Here is a 21,660-nt window from a genome sequence, read left to right as displayed (position 1 = left end):
TTCTTCACCCAAATAATACTGACAATAATAAGCACTGTAATTCCCTATCAAGGACTTCGGGAGAGAGTAGAGGACGGTTCTATGATATTGCACGAAATTATGTTTAAAAACATAATTGCAGGGGCGCCTGGGTGGCTCGGTCGGTTAAGCGACCGACTTCGGCTCAGGTCATGATCTCACAGTCCGTGGGTTCGAGCCCCGCGTCGGGCTCTGTGCTGACAGCTCAGAGCCTGGAGCCTGTTTCAGATTCTGTGTCTCCCTCTCTCTCTGCCCCTCCCCTGTTCATGCTCTGTCTCTCTCTGTCTCAAAAATAAATAAACGTTAAAAATATATAAAAAAATAAATAAATAAAAAATAAAAACATAATTGCATATTCTGTCACAATAAAATCATCCTACAGAAACAGGATTCTCAGGGCCTAATCTATAGGTCATTTATTTATAAGTAGTATTGAGGGCACCTGGCTGGCTCAGTCAGTGGAGCATGCGCTGATCTCACGATTATGAGTTCGAGCCCCCATGCTGGGTATAGAGATTACTTAAGAATAAGATATTTTTTTTAAAAAAGTAGTATTCAATGTAGAAGAATTTTACCAAACACTGCAACTACCAAAATACTGCAAACCGTTGCCTAGAATTTGTTATGTCTTCCCACCCTGTTTGTATCGATCCTCTAGGACCTAAGAGGATGATATATGAGGAGTGTGATTATGACAATGCTTAGCACTACCAATATGGAGATTTTTTAAACCCTCAGAGGAACCCACAGAATGAAGTTTTCTCAGTAGCCCCCTTTTTACCTCTCTTTTTGTTATGGAAATAATCTCCAAATATAATCTAAAGTAGAAAGAACAGTAAAATGAACCCCCAAGTAACCATCATTGAGCTTCAATAATTATCAACATGGGGCCAATCTCTGTTCATATACACCCCTCCCCCCACCAACAGATTACTCTGAAGCAAATCCCAAACATCACATAATTATTATTTAAATTCCAACCACTGAATTTTTATAGCTCAGCAAATACAGCAATAGGTAGCAATGAGAAAATGAATTTAACACAAAAAGGCTTAACTTTTTATAAGAACAAGTTACCAAACAAAAAAGCTAAAATCTAAGTTTCAGTGAATTTATATAGCAGAGGTATAGACCTGTTTCCAGAATTTCCAACAACAGATATTTTTGTGCCATTTAGTGACAGGAACACTAACCCACAATAACCACCATAGTAAATAAACACTGTAAATGTAGCTTCTATTTTAAACCCAGGAACTCAAAGGTTTAATTTAGGGACTGATTTTCACTATAGGTACCATCTCCACAAAAAATAAGGAGCAATGAAGAGTAGGAATTTTGTGCACATGATGCTTTTCTAAGGATTTGATGGATTCTCTAATATACATAATTTACGTATGATCAGACTGATGAGAATAAAGCTCATCCTGTGGGCTGTAAACGATACTCTCCCTTCTCTGTCTGCTTCCAATCAACGCCCTCATTCCCAGGCAGTCAGTATTCTGCTAAGGCCTAGGGCCCTCCAGTCTCAAAGTTAAGTGATCTGACCAACTGACCCTGGGGTTTAATATATGTGGGACTTCTACACCGCCCCCAACCTCAGTTTGGAATCAAATGTCCAATTGGCAGCTTTCTGTTACCACCTCAGAAGGAAAAAGAAAGCTCTGTTAACACACTTTACAATCACAAAGTGAGTTGTTTGGGCTGTAGGTATCTTTTATGGCTCCTGCTGTCAAAAGCAGGCAGAAATAAGAGGTCATGGAATAAGCAGGTAGAGCTAGCTGGGGTAGGGTGGTGGTGGGGAGACGAGTGACAACAGACGGGAAGAAATGTGGCTCAAAACATTTTAGAACACGGCTGATGGGTACGGATAAATTTCTTTGCAAACTGTGCTCACTTTTTTCCTGTTTAGATTTCAAGGGATGCTGGGGTTACTTTACATACTGATCTTTACAACTTCTTAGTTCTTCACAGGGCATCATCCGTTGGCAACTCTAGAAATGAATCCCTCATCCCATTAACCCATAACAAGAGACCTACATTTGTACTGAAAAAAATTTAGGGCCATTCTTTAAATACACAGGAGCAATCTCGTTCTCTCCCTACTCCATAGGGCCAGCTCTAAAGAAACACACAACTCCAACACCTGGCCATATATAATCTCTCTCAATGGTTTTCAAGAAAGGAAAGAAAAATTAAGACAAGTTAATATAAATACAGAGAGTCAAACGGCCGAAAAGGCAGTGATATTTGGGGAGGAAAATCTACTTTGGTTTACTGCATTTTGCCTAAGACAGGATGTAGATATTAATGATCAATTACCAACATTTCAGTATAGCACAGCCATATCTCCACCAGCCAACCTGGCAGATCTCCCAGATACCTACCAATAAGTACCAGCACCTTGTGATGTTAGCTCCATGCCATCCACTGAATTGTAGCTATCATCATCCATGATCTTGGAAAGACCAAAATCTGTGATTTTTATCTCTCCACATGCTGTACCATTTACTAAAAGAATATTACCTAAAAAGATGAAAATCTTCATGAATAAAAAGAGACTTACTAATTAAGAGAAAAGTTCAAGGTAAAACAGACAAGAAGGGGACAAGTGAACTCAAACTCTCGCACGTAATAGCAAACATCTAAATTCGTGGAATAAAATGATCTGGACTCTGGATGCTAGAGGAGAGTCCTCAGTGTCTGGCTGCAAACTTCCATTTTCCAAGAATCACCTGCTAGATGTGCCAAAACCACCACTATGAGCAGTGGAAAAAAAATAGCAACTCGCCAAAGTAAAATATCACTTGGACAGCTGGTCAAAAATGGTGGGAAAGTTTCATCTGAGCTTTCAGTAACAATCTCTAAACCACCCTGTTTAGAACAGTAGTTTCAGGACCGGGGGGAAAAAAAAAAAAAAAACCCCAAAAGAAAACCACACAAGGGAATCAAAACTAGTACCACAGTGCCACCTACAGTTCCTATGATGGGAAAATGTATTGAATTCAGTGCTGGAAAACCCAATAACACAAATAGCTGTTCTTTTAAAAACCACTTCATTATAATGACTTTTTTTTGTCATTTGAATTGTATTAGAACATTAAAGAATAGTGAATAGTGAGATTTAATACGTAGCTACCAGTAGAGGAAAGCAGAGTTAACAACTGTGCCCACCAGGAGGTAAATGGGAACCATCTTCCCAACACCCAAGCCAAAGCTGGTTCCAGCTGTCTACAGAGAACATATGCAGCCTTCTAAAAAACAACTGAGGATGATGACAAAAAAAACAGAGGTGGGGCGCCTGGGTGGCTCAGTCGGTTAAGCATCCAACTTCAGCTCAGGTCATAATCTCATGGTTTGTGGGTTAGAGCCCCACACCGGGCTCTGTGCTGACAGCTCGGAGCCTGGAGCCTGCTTCAGATTCTGTGTCTCCCTCCCTCTCTGCCCCTTCCCTGCTTGCACTGCCTCTCTATAGTGAAAATAAAGAAACATTTAAAAACAAAAACAAAAAAAAACAGAGGTAAAAAGTCTAACTGCCCTCTGCTGTTTGCTGAGGACTACTGAAATTAGATAGTAACCATACAAAAAGATGTAAATCTGTTCGAATTTAATGAAATGGGAGGCATACCTGCAAAATAAGTCATTAATTTGGAGGCACTTTCGTCGAAAAGACTTGGACTAGAGGACTACTATGTAGTGTGAAATGGAGCTCACCCAGAGCAGGCCTTGCTAAATCGGGCTGACATGGTGACCCGCCCTGGCTCTACAGACAAGGGCATCGTTTCTCCAGAGCATTTCATCCGACTCATCCTCTCAAACCCAGCATTGTGTGGCTGGGCCTCTTTCATTCCCACACCTACCCAGGCAAAGCCAGATATTACTAGGCCTTCTAGGCTCCTGCCACATTCTCTAACTTTATCAGATTAGAAGTCACTTTTAAGATCAGAGAAAAGCCATCAATACTGTCACCTAAAAGTCAGACATACCTGGTTTGAGGTCATAGTGTATGATGGGAGGTTTTATTTCATTTAAGTACTTTAAAGCATTCACAATCTGCATGATAATGGACCGGGCCTCTTTCTCCGACATTAATTTGTGCTGTTTCAGGTAGAAGTCCAGATCATTTCCCTCACAGTACTCTAATACTGTACAAAACCTAAAGACAAATAAACCAACATTTGACTGTGGGAAACAGCAAGCAAATCAAGACTAACTAAACCAGCCCCAGCGAAAACTTTAATTAGCTTCTTGCTCTGTTCTTTAGTCCTGAAAGTACTCTTCTATTCTTTATTCAGTATTAGCTACCTGAGTGTTTGCCAGGAAGGAAACTGCTTTCTCTCCTGGTGAAGAGCCTTCACGCCCTCCACACTGGAATCTGTTGTGCTACAATTCGCCCACGCATACCTCTTCTTAAATCTAGTCTATAAGAACACTGACAAGAACTGTAATGTACTTAAGCTAGATTATCTTTCTAGAGGGGTCTCCTACACATTTCCACACCGTGCTCCAGTTCTAAACAAGCATATGGTACTCAAGCATACAAGTCTCAATACAAACATTTCAAATGATCCTAAGCGCTGACAGTGAGAAAAAATCTAGGGTTTGCCCACGTCCCAAGAACTGGTTTCATGTCATGTCTCCTGGTAGTTTGGCACAATACTGTATATAATTGCTTTTTGCTAAACACAAGAGAACTTTTAAAAGTACAGTATCTGTTGTTCTGACAAATATGCTATTGCATAGTGTGAGTTTTTTCCTTCACTTATATCAATTCATCATATAGACCCAAATTTAAAACTACATACCATTTGTGGCATGAAGGGTCATGTGTCTATCTTCTAAGGGAATTGTAAACTGAAGTAAGGATTCCTGAATTGTTTGAGTATTCCTGAGAGATGAAGACCTTTTAAACGATCCTAAGCTGTGACAATATGGTTGTATCACTCAGGATCTAGCCAGGAAATAAAAACCACCTGAGTATTTAAAACAGAGAAGTTTTAGCTCAGGGAATTGATCAGATGGATGATGGAAGAGCTGAGAGGATAAACTGGCCAGTGAGGCACCCCAGAGATCATCCAGAACAGGAAGCCATTAGCACCCTAGGGCCAAAGGGCGGAGATGGTGCAACCTGAACCCAGGGTCACCAAGAGAGACTGGAATCACAGCGGGGAGGGGGAGGAGTGTCCCTACCCACCACCATCTCGGTCTCCCCAGTGGCTGAGCCCAGCTGAACAACAACTGACACCGGAGCCTGGCAGAACAGCCTACAAGGGTCATCTTCCCTAAGATGCAGAACAGGGTAAGGGTGAGGAGCAGACCTGAGAGCTAACAGGCCCAGGACTAGAGAGGACTAGAAGGCCTCTGGGAAATCTGAGGCCTTCAAAAAGCACTGCGATGAAAGGCGGACATACACCGTCCTGCGGGATCCCCAAACTGAGCAGCTTGTGTTTTCTATGAAGCATATTAGGGCATGCTAGCACCCTATTTGAGAATGAGTATCAAAAATTTATAGATTCTCTGATCTAAGATATAGATTCTCATGTTTAGTGGAGGTATTTTTTGATCCAAGTGCAAGCTTAAAATAAAACGTCACTTTAACACCCAAACAACTCTCAGAAGATTTTCTAACATGATGGTGAAAAGTCACCACATACACAATAGGAAGAACAAAATAAACAATTCAAGAATAGCACACAACCAAGTCAATTTCTTAGATTAGTTAAAAGTATATATACAATTTGAAACCATAGATAATCTAAGTCATTCTCCTTATTTTTGAAATGTTTTTGTTATTGGGCGGAGGGCAGTCTACCTAGTATTCAAGGAATTTAATCACCCTTGGAAACCTGTTCTCTTAACCAGATATTCTTCTAAACCCCATCCACGCTAAACACACACTGACTATACCTGGTCCGAGGGCCACCCTTCTGGAAAGGGGTCATCCCTGAGCAGATGGAAAAAGGGATGGTACACATTTCCAAAGGGAATGAAGGTCTCTCCCTTTGGGAAACATTTCTAAATGTGGGGTGGTTCTTGGCATAGCAGTCTCTGAGACACCTGCTGTTTAGAATAGGCCTGAATGCCTAGAATCACCCGGAAGGCTAAGAGGGAACACCTGCCGACCAGACTCTGAAGTTCAGACTCCTACAGAGAAAACACTTCCAAATGCTGAAATATTCCTAAACTCCTGGGTAAACCCAGAGGTGACAGAGCTTACCTTACCCAGTAATAAAATACAACAATGCCTAACAGTATTAAAGATCTTGGGCAAGTCATTTCACTTCTCTGGGCCTCAAATTTCCATCTATAAAATAAAGCTGAACTGAGATCCCTTCCAACTCTAACATCCCACATGCCTGTGAGGCTATGTTTTCACAGGCAGCACTGGGTTATGCCTTCATTTGTGCCACATTCGTTCCCATTCTATGATAAAATCACATTGCTGGTACTTCTTTAAAAGGCCCATCACGGTTCATCAGAATCTCTGGGGTGGGGCAGAGGCTCTCTTGTATAGTCCACACCCACTGGGGCACGTCAGAGGCAGCTGGCACCAACTTGTGACAGTTACCAAGAGCTGACAGTTAATTTTCAGGAATTTTATGAGCTGGTTATTAAGCCACTGGTAGGATGCAAGGACAAACAAAAGGTGGTTTATTCATACAAGGGAATATATTTGGCCGTAAAAAGGAATGAAGTACTAATATATGCTACAATAAAAAACCTTGAAAAAACATCATCTCAAATAAAAGCAGCCAGTCAGAAGACTCCAGATACTACATGAGTGATTCCTATACAAGTCCAAAATAGGAAAGCTATAGAGACCAAAAAAAAAACAGACTAGTGGCTGCTTAGGGCTGGGAGTGGGGTGGCGGTGGGGTGGAAGAATAAGGGGGTGACAGCAAAAGGTATGGGGTTTCTTTTTGAGGTAGTGAAAATGTCCTAAAAATGACTATGGCAAAAAAAAAACGACTATGGCAATGATTGCAGATCTGTGAATATATTAAAGGCCTTGAACCGTTTACTTTAAGTGGGTGAACTATATGGCATTTAAATTATATCTCAATAAAGCTTTTTTTTTAAGTTAGTAGCTTGAAATTGGACCTGTTGAGAAATTTATTATCACAGAAATTGTCAAATACTACATATTAGCCCTATTCCGACCCCCACCAAGCTGGTTGTTAAACATTAACCAGCACACAACTATAGAAGTCCTGTGGCTAAGAGATGTATTGCTGACCCAAACATGAATTCACACACGATCATTTGCCCATAAATACATACACTTGACTCCCTCAGAGAGTATTTCCTTGACCCAGATTTAAGCTCCATTTCATGAGTAGTCAACACACTGGAAGAAAACAGCACAACTGCTAAGCTAAAATGTCATGGCACTTACGAGTCAGTGTCCAGTGAAAAGTAATCATACAGCTTAACTATTCTGGGATGATCCAGTTCTTTGTGAATCCGGTATTCCCTACATGCGTGCCTGTAAACAAAGTGGAAAATTAACATTTTGTATTTTGGACTGTCTTTTAGACCTCTAAAAGGATACTTCTACACATTCTCTCATTTTTCCTTGCTTCTGCCTATTCATTCCATTCAGATCTGGCTGGCTCTGTATCTTTCCTCATCCTGTTTTCACTATTAGTATCCACCAATCTGTTGAGAAAATAGCAGGTGCTCAAATATCATTGAATGAATGGATGCCGACCATTCCAAGTTCATTCTATCACAATCTCACCTGTTTTATATTTATACCCAAATATCGAAGCTTTAAAAATTATAAAGACAGCTTTTTCTCGCTCCTCAAAAACTTAGTATCTCTAAGTGTTTATATCCTGGGGATACATCAAGGAAATCAATTTTAGCATGTAAACTCCTTGGGTAAAAGGATTACTGACTGTACAAGGCAATTAGTAGTATTCTCTATTTGTTTTTAAACTCTCCTTACAAAAAGAACTTAACGGGCTATCAGCTTGACTTTCTTTTAAGAAAATGTGAATCTGATAGAAAATTATGAAGCCCTAGTTTTCTTGGAATGAGACTCTACATATATGCAAATTAACATCTTTTTATTAAATACTTTTCCAATTTCAAATCACTTAATGAGATTAGGAACAAAAATATACTACATAATCCGACATATTCACTGAGTTTTAAAAGACTAGAACGTGTTTATTCAATATAATTACTAATAATTTTTAAGGTAGTTCTTATTTACAAAGAGAAGAACAGAAAATTCTTATATTTTAAGTAATCCGGCACCATTTAGCTTGGGGCATTTTCTTATAAGGCAAGATCAGAAAAGAGAAACTTTCCAGAGTATGGTAAAATATAATCAGGTGATGTTTTCTGAAACTGGTGTGTCCCAGTATGTCAAAAATACACAGAAAGTACTCAACTAAAGAAAAGATGAGGAAATGATCAGGGCAAGGAGGAGAGAGGAACAAGAATCTAAAAGTAATTAAAATCTATTTTTCCCGAATGGAAACTGAGCCTGACTGAGCTTGTTTTTCAAGCTGCCACTTTTAGCAGTTTTTGCTTCTTGTGATACTTCATTTCATCATCTTTATGTCTTTCCGAACAGAAAAGACATGCCAAGCACTTAGGCAGAGAAGTGTCAGGACACCACTACCCTGGGACCTGGAAACCTAGCTGCAAGAGTCCCAGCTGTGTAACGCCACTTCTCTGGGCTTCCCCAACGCTGCACAGGATTGGAGGTTTCTGAGGACGCTCCCTGGAGACGCAGGCCTCCGGAGCCCCGGTGCGGACCCTGAGCAAATGTAGCTCTGGCCCAGCTCCTCATTCCACCTAAGCAGCATCACATGTGTCCTTTTCATATATCAAGATCCCACCTAATAGTTCGTTCAGTAAAATTCAGACGATGCTGTTAACAAAAACCAAGTTTAGAAAGCTAGAGACTAACCAGATAACCCTCAAGTCATTTCTTCCTCTAACATACTAAAAATCTACAATTCTCTGCCCTTCTGTTGTAACTTTTTGGTTTTGTTGTGCATTTCAGGCCAGGGACCGATTTCTCCCTCAAGGTACAAGAAACAGAGGCAACTAAAGGAGGCAAAACTTAAGAACCAAAGGAAGGGTCAAAGTCCTCCCCAACTAACGGTATTTGCTGTGTCACTGAGCACACTCCCTCAGCATCATGTGAAGCTCTAAGCCCGCTTCTCGAGCTTCATCGGGCAAGGCCGTGGCTCTTTCCACATCCCTTGCATGTTCAACTTTTAATTTAGCATCCAAGGGATTAATGCACTACAGAAAGCTTAATTAGAAACGGGAAGAATCTTATCTGCTCATGTGTTAGTCTTTTACTCTTTAATAAGTGGATATACATTCAATAGGCTTACAAAATGATTTTATCCTAAGAAATTAGAAGACCATCATATGTAAGTGTATACTAACTCAGATAAAATGATTTCTGTGGACAGCTTTATATGAAAGGTTTCCTACTGTCTAGTTTTTAATATGTTATTTGGGGGAGTCAAAGAAATCTTGTCAAAAAAAAGGAATCTTATAATACCTACTAATGCTTTAATAATGCAAAAGTAAAATAATCAGTTTGCTTTTCGTTTGTGGAGGAAGGAGAAGAAAGGAGGTGCAGAGCAGAACTCAAAATTAAACAAAACAACAACCTTTTGAGTTCTTCCTTCTTTCTTAATAAAGACTCAAATAAATGTCTTTATTCCAGATGGGACTGGGAAGTCACTCCCATGAAAGTAAAAGCAATCAGAGACGTTACTATGCAGGAAAGCAGCATTTTCATATTTTATAATGTTACCATAACACTAAAGTGTACCACTTTTTAGTTTAATACTAAATTTTTAAAGCACTGTCTAAAATCTGTTATATGTTTGATATATGCCTCTGTAAGTTCCAAGGAGTTAATGACATTTTGCTAATTCACTATCATCTGTATAGCCTGTATTCATCAGTATGATTTCATAATAAGCAAAATCTTTCAAAGAAAGGTGAAAGTGTGTAAGAATTTCTCCCTAGGTTTGAGCAAAGGTCTTAAGAACTTGGCACGCTCCCTCCCCATGTGTCTGTCTGTCAGCTAGGAAATGGCCCCTGCAGAGACGGCTCCATAGAAGGTACTTGGGTGCCATGATTCCCACCTCTGGTGAGGAAATGAAGAGTAGAAAGGTACCACCATGAGCCTGGAGCGGGACCAGTAAAGAGCTCAGAAAGCTGAGACGGCCCCCTTCACTTGCTCTAGGACTCTGCCTGGTAGAGAAACGTGAGGAACATACCCAATCTCTACCCACCAGCACTCAAAGCAGCTTGCCAGATGTGTCACAGAGGTACAAGGTCCAGGCTTCGACCCCTCATTGTTTCAAAAGGCTAAGGTGGGCAGCACCCCACTAGCAGTCATCACAGTATTCCTCAGTAGAGTTCTCTTTAGGGCCAGCCTAAGAGCTGGACGCTGAAACTAGGCAAAGTATGTGCAAATCCCAGCACAGGAACCACCTTCTCAAGGTTAATCAAGGCTGGCCCCTCATAAAGTCAAGTGGTTTAGAGTGGTCATGTCACACATAAGATACAGAACAGGCTCCAAGGATAGCTGGAGAGCATTTTTAAAAAGAAGCAAGTACCATTCCAACTCCCTACGCACTCTGAGAGTCTCAATGTAAGGGGGACATTTCGCGTTTCTAACTGGTCAGAGCAACATGTGGCTTCCTTCTCTGAAGTGCTCCTGGCATTCACTGTGGCATACGCCATTCGTCCCTGAACGCCAAGTGACTGGAATGTGCTTGTAATAATGTAACTGTTCCTCAGAAGCATCTGGACTGCAGCTGCCTGTCACGTAAGATACACACACAAGGTGCCATGCATAAAGCACACCTCATCCCTTTTGCTACCTCCGCTAAGCCCAATTTCTCTTAACGCCACAGGAACCTCCACTTCTCCAGTGCTGAGTGCCATCCAGCACAGAATGGGAGGGCAGCGGAGGGGAGGGGAGGTTCCTGGACCCCTGATAAGGAACATGTATACAGCAAGAGTTGCCTTGGTCTATGCCCCAAGAACCACTGATGATGTAGAAATGTTTTACTTTTCCCTTGAGATTTAGAACCCAATTAAAAGGCTATTTCAGGGGTGCCTGGGTGGCTCAGTCGGTTAAGCGTCTGACTTGATTTTGGCTCAGGTCATGATCTCGTGGTTTGTGGGTGCAAGTCCTGCATCTGGCTCTGTGCTGATGGTGCGGAGCCTGCTTGGGATTCTCCCTCTTTCTCTGCCCCTTCGCCACTTGCACCCCCCCTCTCAAAATAAAATAAACTTAAAAAAAAGGCTACTTCAAAGTCCACTGCTTTTTTTCCCTTCAAAGTACAACCTGTAAGAAAAAAAAAAACACAACTGCTCTCATAGAAAGGAGGTGAGTTTACATTAAAAGTGGTTATCTTCTCCTTCCGGGGTCAGGACATGTCTAATTCAGTGCTTTTACCTACAACAAGGAAACAATACTAAGCCCAGTGGGGATCCTAACAGCAAATCAGGTATGAGTGGCCTCCAAACCGAATGAGCCATGAATTCCAACGTTCTGAAGCTTGGGGCGGGGTGGGGAAAACAAGCAAAACCCGCCATTAGTGGATCAAAGAAATTCACACCTGTACATGTAATCATTATTCAAGCTAAAGAAGTCACCCTCCCAGCCCTTCTGCCAACACAGAAGAGGAGCGCCAGCCAGTGGCATTCAGGACCCTGAACACAGAATTCGGAGGGGAAACCGTGAGGGGGAGGGGGACACAGCACTGAGGAACTGAATGTCCAACAAGCACCACTGCAGTCAAGAGGCACCCCAGGTACCCCCCCTTCCCGTTTCCTCCATGAAGAAATGACTGAACAGGCAGGAAAAAGCCCAGCCCAGAGCCCCTCAGGATGCCCAGGCCACTGAAGGACTCCATCATCTGCTTTCTATAGACAGCAAGACAGTTTCCGAGGCTTTACTTGTTTACTGTAGCTAATGTTACACACATAACGGAAAGGGAGGTTGAAGAGCATGGGTTTTGGATTAAGGGAAGTCTAGATTTAAACACCAGCTCAGCCATTTCTTAACTATTACTCAAATTCTGTAAGTTTCAATTTGCTCATCAGTAAGATGGAAAATTTCTTATTCTCCCAGGATAGTCATAAGGATTAAATGAAACAACAACAATGCATGTACAGCTGTTAGCACAGGGCCCAAACTACAGCTGTTACTTCCAAATTTTGAAAAATCAGATACTCTAGGATCACTTACTTGTGGTAATTCTCCTTTTTCTCATCTCTCCAGTTTTTATTTAACTGGTGAATTTTCACAGCTACATATCTTTGTTCTGTTAGATCAAATGCCTGCAAAGAAAAGGAATAAATTATGTTCTGGATAAATGCTAACAAGAATTACAGGCAAGTAACGGACTCAAAGCTTCTATTTAACACATCCATGATTCAAAACCCCAAATGCATTATAAAATAAAAACAACAGTGGATGACAACACATCACATACTTGTTTCAGAGTTGCAACCATCTTCTTGAAACTTGTGATCAGATAATTTAGAAGTCTCCAGACTCACTGGCACCAAGGGGCTTAGAAAACAACCAAGTACACACCACAAACAGCAAGACAGCCCATGCCTTACCAGTCATTTCCAAACAGTTCTCTCTGTGGACAATATCCACCCTCTCTGGGACCTCACTCCCTTGCATTGTATCTCGCCCCTCTGCTGACACTGGGACAGGACACTTCTAAAATGCTGGGGACACACACTATCTGCTCCTTGAGAAATAACCCCTCCAGATACACCTCTTCACTGTTTGCTTAGAAAATAACCTTGTAATTTGTTACACTGTTTATTAAAATACAAACAAATAAAATAACACCCTGCCTTTAGCCCCACCCATATACAATGGGCAAATAAAAAGCAGTTTTTGATCCCAACATGTCTGAAAGTTGTCACACCAGATCACATCTCCATCACTGTCCAAAGAAAAGGACATACTTTCCCCAAAGACTGCCACTGCTGGAAAGTCCTGCATCAGCTAGGTAGTGCTAGATCATGGGGCGGGGGTGGGGAAGAAGGGGAACAGGTGGGTTTGTGAGGATGCTAAGTGTAAATCACAAGTTGATAACGTGAGTAGTATTTTAACACAACAGGGTATTTCTCCTATACAAAAGAATTTATTGAAGAACTCCTTTGGGATGAATAGTTTTTCTTAATTCTTAAGGTTGAGATGAGGGGTGCCTGGGTGGCTCAGTCAGTTAAGCCTCTGACTCTTGATTTCAGCTCAGGTCATGGTCTCATGGTTCCTGGGATTGAGCCCATCGGGCTCTGCACTGATAGTGTGGAGCCTACTTGGGATTCTATCTCTCTGCCCCTCCCCCCCCCCAAAATAAATAAACTCATAAACAAATTAAAGTTCAGTAAGAAATTTAATACCTCAGTTCCAGCACTATTACCACCCATCTACCCGTTTCCACAAATGTATGGACAGATGAAACCAACAGGTACAGGGTAAGTCATGACTCCCGTTCTACGGATCTTTTAAAACGTAAGCTACCTCTAGGGAAGCACTAACTGCAAGAGATGGCTACTCATGAAAGAAACTTCTAATTTATACTAAATTTAAACCAGCATTTTTTAAATATAAAAACTACACAATTTAAACAGAATAGCTTATTTCACAGAAATGGAAACTTCTGAACTCTATTTTTCTTATAGAATCTGAAGTCCACCTACAAGCTTATAGAACATCATGCCTTTACAGGAGAAAACCATTTATAACCATTAAAAGCCAGATCAAATACCACCTAATTTGTAAGAGCACTAATGATACGACAAGTGTCTTTTTGTCCACCTACTGTACCCTATTTCTGAATCCAAGACACTGTGATCCACCACCAATTTAAGAAGCATCTAAATTTCAGGAATGTAAACATGACTAAGGAACACACTAGGAAAACACAGGATGAAGAAATAACTAACAAGTAACTGGGAAGCAACAAGAACAAATGCTGATGATTTTAAAAAAGTATTTGTTTCACTTGTAGGTTTATACCCAAAAGAATTACAAGCAACTTCTCTAAGAGGTATGTGCACATGCATGTTCAAAGCAGCACAATTCACTACAGACCAGGAGAGGAAGCAACCCCAACATCCACTGCCAGAGGAATGGATAAAGAAAACGAAGTATATGCATACAATGGAGTATTATTCAGCCTTAAAAGAAGGAAATCCTATCACATCAACATGGATGAGCTTGGAGAACATCATGCTAAGTAAAGGAGCCAGTCACAAAAAGACAAATACTGTGATTCCACTTACACATGTATCTAAAAGTAGTCAAGTTCATTGAAACAGAAAGTAGAATGGCAGTTATCAGGGGCTGGGAGAGGAGACTTGTTGCTTAATGGGTAAAGTTTCAGTTTTGCAAGATGAAAAAATTCTGCAGATCTGTTTCACAACAACATAAATACACCTAACACTACTAAAATATACACTTAAAAGTGGTTATGATGATAAATTTTGTGGTTTTTTTACAACTTTAAAATTATCAAAAACAAAAAATAGAGTGTTTGATTCAAGAATGAAAACAGAATCAAAGAAAGCAAAAGGAAGGAAAGATTAAAAACACAAGTTAATGAAAAAATCAAAGAGTAGACGTGATCAACAAAATAAAAAGTTGATTCTTAGAGGAAAAAATAAACATTGACTCATCTCTGACCTATCACTCAAGAGATATAAAAATAAACACTTCAGGGGCGCCAGGGTAGCTCAGTCTGACTTTGGTTCAGGTCATGATCTCACTGCTAGGGAGTTCAAGCCCCACGTCGGGCTCTGTGCTGACAGCTCGTAATTTGGAGCCTGGAGCCTGCTTTGGATTCTGTCTCCATCTCTCTGCCCTTCCCCCACTAGTGCTTTGTCTCCTCTCTCAAAAAATAAAAAAATTAAAAATAAATAATAAAAATAAACATTTCATAAAAAAAGAGAAATAACTAAGGCATGAATGATATATATTTTTTAATGTTTATTTATTTTGAGAGAGAAAGAGACAGAGCATGAGTGTGAGAGTAAGGGAGGGGCAGAAAGGGAGACAGAGAGAATCCCAAGCAGGCTCCATGCTGTCAGCACAGAACCAGACTCAGGCTCCATCCACCTCACCAACCGTGAGATCATGACCTGAGCTGAAACCCAGAGTCAGATGCTTAACTGACTGAGCCACTCAAGGTGCCCCATGGATGACATTTTTAAACCAAGGTGAAATAGATTTTCCAGGAAAATTATCAAAACTGGCTTAAGAAGGGGAAGAAAATAGCAAATCAGTATTTGCAGAAGAAATTAAAAAGGTTATCAAAATGTTTTCCTCCACAATGACATCTACCCATGTGATTCGGAGTCTGCCCTTTTATTTTTTAATTTATTTTTTAATGTTTATTTATTTTTGAGAGAGAACTCACACGAGCATGAGCAGGGGAGGGGCAGAGAGAGAGAGGGAGACACAGAATTTGAAGCAGGATCCAGGCTCTGAGCTGTCAGCACAGAGCCTGACACGGGGCTCGAACTCATGAACCATGAGATCATGACCTGAGCTGAAGCTGGACGCTTGAGAGACCGAGCCACCCAGGTACCCCTGCTCTTTTAAGGAGCCAACAATTCCTATGCAATGCATCCCAGGGCATGGGAAAAAAGAAATTTCACAACTTACTCTGGATAACTAGGACATAAAAGCTAGACAATGCTGCCTGCACACAAAAGAGGACTATGGGCCAGCCGCACTTATGAACAAAGATAAAAAATATGAAATACTAGAAAATCAAGCCCAGTAGTACACTAAAAATAATATTCTAGTTCTGGAAGTGAACAGTAATGGTAGTTGTACAACATTATGAACATACTTAATGCAAACAAATCGCACACTTAAAATGGTAAATTTTTATGTATATCATCACAGTAAAAATTAACACTAAAGAAAACCGTCAAATCATTATGTTATACAACTAAAACAAATATATCATTGTATGCCAAGTAACTTCAATTAAAAACATTAATACACATGGGGCGCCTGGGTGGCTCAGTCGGTTAAGTGTTCGACTTTGGCTCAGGTCATGATCTAACGGTTCGTAGGTTCGAGCCCCGTGTTGGGGCTCTGTGCTGACAGCTCAGAGCCTGGAGCCTGCTTCGGATTCTGTGTCTCCCCCTCTCTGCTCCTCCCCCACTCATGCTCGCTCACTCCCTCTCTCTCTCAAAAATGAACAAACATTAAAAAAATTTTTAATAAAATATTTAAAAATAAATATAAAATAAAATATTTAAAAAAGAAAGGGGGGTACATAACTAGTTTTTACTGTTTTTATCTGAAATGAAAACATTATTTTGCTCAAACTATTTCCCATATATAAATTCACAAGGCATAATGTAAATCCCAACAGTGAAGACTGCACGTCAGGAAAAGGGAATTCACGGGGCCAGGCAGTAGAGACCATTTAATAAACCGACTATGCATGTAAAATCCTGGTGCCAGAAACACCTATAGAAACAAGGAGGCGGTGACTGGTGAACATGTTATGGATCTGCAGCTATACTGAAAACCTGCTGAATTTCCCATTTAGTACAAATGAACTAAAGGCACAGTGGTCTGACCTTCACTGGCCCGGCTAAAGCCAGGACGCTGCTTCAGAACGCTCTTAGAAGATGAGAACTTTTTTTTTTTAATGTTTCATTTATTTTGAGAGAGAGAAAGAGAGAGAAACAGCACGAGCAGGAGAGGTGCAGAGAGAGAGGGAGACACAGGATATGAAGCAGGCTCCAGGCTCTGAGCTGTCAGCACAAAGCCCAACGCAGGGCTCAAACTCACAAACTGCAAGATCATGACCTGAGCCTAGGTCAGATGCTTAACGGACTGAGCTCCCAGGCACCCAAGATGAGAACTTTTTAAAAATAAGAAGCAGGTTTTCAAATAAGAATGAACTTTAAGGCATCTATTTAAAAAAATCATAAGAATAAAAGTAACACAAACGTATTTCTTTAAAAAAAATTTTTTTTAATGTTTATTTTTGAGAGACAGAGCATGAGCAGGGGAGGGGCAGAGAGAGAGAGAGAGGGACACACAGAATTTGAAGCAGGCTCCAGGCTCTGAGCTGTCAGCACAGAGCCCGACATGGGGCTCGAACTCACAAACCGCGAGATCGTGACCTAAGCCAAAATTGGATGCTTAACTGACTGAGCCACCCAGGCACCCCCATACTTATCTCTTTAAAAAAAAAAAAAATTTTTTTTTAACATTTATTCATTTTTTGAGAGAGAGAGAGGGAGAGCAAAGCAGGGGAGGGGCAGAGAGAGGGGGAGACACAGAATGTGAAGCAGGCTCCAGGCTCTGAGCTGTCAGCACAGAGCCCGATGCGGGGCTTGAACTCATGAAATGTGAGATCATGACCTGAGCTGAAGTCAGACGCTTAACTGACTGAGCCACCCAGGCGCCCCACCCCCATACTTACTTCTAACAAATGTAAGTGAGGCAGGAAGTACAGAAACAGAATATAAATCACCATAATTTCACTACTGAGAAACAGTGCTGTTTTTCCTTCCTATTTTATTTTTTTTAATTTTCCAAACTTGAGAACAGGGCAAAATACTATATCCTGCCTTAGTAAGTTTTTGAGTTTCAACCAAAAGATATCAATCCACAATTATCACTATTCTTAATGTTCTCCAAGTCAGTAATAACCAATAATTTAATCTTAGTCTTTGTATCCAGTTTCTTACACTTACCTTGTAAACTTCACTGAAACCTCCTCTACCCAAAAGATGTAACAACAAATATCTGTCATTTAGCGTTGGATGATCTTTAAATCTGTGGAAACAGGGAATACAGAACATCCTGAGGTCAAGGACTACACAATCTTCCATACTAGCAAAATTCCCAGAATATCCAACATGCTATGCACATGATTATAGCTGCTACTGACAGTTTGGTAACACCACCAATATAGCTAATTGTAAACATGAAATAAGTTACATAGTTCAAAGAGACTACATAAATACAAGGATGGCACTGGCTATAGAGCCGTAAGGTATAGATGCCAGCCTCAGCACAGTCACAACTGGACCTGTGACGCGTGTTGACCTTCCTCCCTGTCTGCCTTGCTATGAAGTGAGGGGACTATAGACTACACTAGATCAGGGATTTCCAAAGTGCGCTACTCAGTTCCTCCAAAGTATTCAAAAGCCACATGTTCCCACCATTCCAAAACTAACACAATAAAACTCCAAGATATTTTACATAGCCTTAAAAACAGATCTGATTATAAAGTAAATCACATGTTCGTTCTATGCACATTTATTTTCCCTCTTTGAGACAGTCTCATGATATAACTGTTTCTGCCACACAGGATTCCACCTTGTGTTGTTTTCTAACAATAAGACAAAGACAAGAGAGATTCTGGCAAAAATAACTTTAAAACTATTTCTACCTAGTTCCTGATCTTAAACTGCCCCACTGTTAATCCTGGAAAACTATTTTAATTTTGAGATAGTGGCATGCCTGCAGAGGGGTGCCACTGCTGCATGGCGGTCGGCTCTGGCGTTCCACAGCAAGTTCGGCTCTTTGTTTAGTCGCACAGCTGTGGGTCCCTGGTCAAGTCAACGTAATTTTGTTGGGCTCTCATGAAGACAGCTCTATGCCTGACATATACAGAGTGCTCGGTCACGGTAACTGCTGTGGCCTGCCACCTCCCAGAAAGAAAAATCCATGGCTCACACTGGCCAAACAAAAATACACAAGCAATAGCTATGTCCAAAAAAATCATGTTTCAGAGTCAGAAAAATTTTAAAAAGAAAAGATTACAAACTAAAGGTATTTCCCATATCAATCTACTTTTCAGTTTCAATCCTTTAAATGACTTATAAACAAAGGTGGGCATTCATCTACAATTAATACCTAAACCTAAGACAGTCTTGTTTAAAATCTCAGCACCCAAAGGGCCCTTAAAGGTCATTCTAAAACCATGCCATCCCAACCCAGGAACCCTTCCATGCCATGACACTGTCACCCGTGCTTCCATTTAGCAGGGCTCTGCAGGAATCTGAAAACACAGAGTATCCCAACCACCTACAACTGCAAAGCTATATTGTTTAGTGACCTCTATTTGTGTGAAAATGCTAGAATACATGTATACATATTAACATATAAATCTATCTATATTTATTTTTTTAATGTTTATTTTTTTTAGTTTTTTTTAACATTTATTTATTTTTTTGAGACACAGAGAGAGAGAGAGAGAGAGAGAGAGAGAGAGAGAGAGAGAGAGCATGAATGGGGGAGGGTCAGAGAGAAAGGGAGACACAGAATCCGAAGCAGGCTCCAGGCTCTGAGCTGTCAGCACAGAGCCCAACACGGGGCTCGAACTCACAGATGGTGAGATCATGACCTGAGCCGAAGCCGGATGCTTAACTGACTGAGCCACCCAGGAGCCCCTTAATGTTTATTTTTTGAGAGAGAGAGAGAGAGAGAGAGCGCGCGCGCGTAAGTAGGGCAGGGTCAGAGAGAGAGGTGGAGACACAGAATCCGAAGCAAGCTCCAGGCTCTGAGCTGTCAGCACAGAGCCCGATATGGGGCTCGAACTCACAAACCATGAGATAGTGACCTGAGCCGAAGTCGGATGCTCAACCGACTGAGTCACCCAGGCACCCCTATATATATTTAAATTAAAGCAAGCCATAGTTGTGTTCACAAACCTGTATTACACCCTGCAATAGAGCTAAATACACCATGGAATCATATACCCAATTTATATTAAGCAGAACCATCATTCTAGACCATTCAATTCATGTCAGAAACTGTTTAGCAATCTCCAACCCAACATACCCCCAAGTTGCTTACTGTGAATTATCTTCATTATGTATCCTTTTTAGTTCCCTGATATGTAGATTTCTAACCCTTTCTAGCCTTTCCAGCTCTGCCTGGATCTCTGCTTCCTCCTAAAGTGAAAAGGAAAGAAAAAGCTCAGAACACAGGAAACTCTACCCTTTAGGAATCTCATTTCAAAAACAGACATTTTTCTTTCGAAAAACTAAAGGAAAATGTTTCTTCCACATTAAAAAGGATTTTTTTTAAGTACTAGAATTTTAATCATAAAAAGCAAGATCACAGTAAATAATAAATAAAATTCAAACCATACAAAGGAGTACAAGTAAGAAAAAAGCCCTCTTGCTGCCCTGCCCTCTCGTCTCCATGCCCATTCCCCAGATGTAACTACTGTTAAGTATCCTGTGTAAATTTTCAGAAATGTTCTCTGTATTTATATACAGGCAAACAATCTTTTTTTTCCTTTTTCCTTTTTTTTTTTTTTTTCAAAAATCAGGTTCTGTATCTGGTTCTGCTCTGTAAGTATGGATTATGTTTGGTGCCTTAAGTTCCACTGATTTAACAAGATCTGAGAACCCAGTTGGAAAAACACATACCAAAGGCAGTTTATTAAATGCTTACTGACCATCATCCCCATAAGTAGTATCTACCAAAAATGTATGGGCTGTTGAATTTAGGAGATGGGCAATCCATATTTAAGACGCCTCTGTGAACATCATCAATACCTATTTTTATGTAGGTGACTTTGTGTGGTTGGTACAAGTTTAAAATATTAAGAGCTTTCAGATCAAATCTGAACCACCTGCTCATATTGAATATTTAACTTTTACCTAAGGATAACTACTTATGAAACTTTATGAGATATGCAGAGTTATCTATTGGTATATCACTGGCTGAAAAAAGTGCTCTCATTGGGTGGCTGGAGCTGACTCAAAAATTCAAAGACATGAATTCCACCATTCACGGTGGAATACAGGATATAATAGGGAGAAGAACTACTCCAGATTTTAGCAGGTATGTCCAACTATGACATTTGCTTTAATACTACATGTAAACTGATTTCTCCAGACATATTTTGCTCATTATACTTACCTTTTTAAGATGACCTAATCTGAGTTTGAAGATTTCTTCTTGTTCATGGTATTCTGCTAATGTTAACCTAGAAGATAATGGTAGAAATTCCAGTAAATTATTTGAAATTGTAGTGTGCCTATCAAAAGAGAAATGCCAAAGCATGCCATATGGTAGAATCAGTCTGTTAAAATAACTAAAAGCTAGATTATCTTGCAATCTGACAAAAGAAAACTTCTGTGATTTATCAGATGTGACACGAAGAAAGGAGGCTAATTTATAAAAAAATGAGAAAAATAAATGAGCTTATATTTTTACATTATTTATGAAATGAGTTTTGTCCATACAATCTCAGATGAAAATCCATTGGGAAAGTAGCCAAAAATTATATGCCTGAACTTTCTTTTTGAAGAGACAGTAATAAGCCAATGGATGTGATGATTTTTGAGAATCTCGTAGACTCTGCTACCATGATAACAAGGAGTAGGACGACATAACGGAAGAGTCCAGGATTTGGAGTCTGAGGTCTAGGGTTCAAAGTGCAACTCAGGCCAATGGCCATGTGACCTGGACAAGTAACTTTTTAAGTCTCAGTTTCTTAAGAGGGTGGCAAGCAATAGCACCCATCTAAGAAAGCTGTTGTGACTATTAAGTGAGAATGTGAAATAATTCCTAAGTTGTAAAATGGTATTTGAATACAATACTCAAAGGGCTGACTTGAA

The 21,660-nt window shown here is 40.4% G+C and overlaps 1 protein-coding gene across 5 annotated transcripts in view; it reads right to left on the bottom strand.

The window, feature by feature from the left end:
• Positions 1-21,660, bottom strand: part of TLK2 (tousled like kinase 2) — a 115,877-nt gene that overhangs the window by 9,517 nt on the left and 84,700 nt on the right. For all 5 annotated transcript variants that reach the window (XM_032591222.1, XM_032591223.1, XM_030296258.2 and 2 more), the window contains 7 exons: positions 20,960-21,026; positions 19,883-19,980; positions 17,773-17,854; positions 12,266-12,357; positions 7,412-7,501; positions 4,002-4,171; positions 2,403-2,541 (listed from right to left, as the gene is read on the bottom strand). In XM_032591222.1, the coding sequence (XP_032447113.1) occupies positions 2,403-2,541; positions 4,002-4,171; positions 7,412-7,501; positions 12,266-12,357; positions 17,773-17,854; positions 19,883-19,980; positions 20,960-21,026 (738 nt within the window). The remainder of the gene's footprint in view (positions 1-2,402; positions 2,542-4,001; positions 4,172-7,411; positions 7,502-12,265; positions 12,358-17,772; positions 17,855-19,882; positions 19,981-20,959; positions 21,027-21,660) is intronic.

The sequence above is a fragment of the Lynx canadensis genome, chromosome E1 (genome assembly GCF_007474595.2).
Source record: "Lynx canadensis isolate LIC74 chromosome E1, mLynCan4.pri.v2, whole genome shotgun sequence".
Taxonomy (NCBI): Eukaryota; Metazoa; Chordata; class Mammalia; order Carnivora; family Felidae; genus Lynx; species Lynx canadensis.
This window is presented reverse-complemented; position numbering and strand designations above follow the sequence as displayed.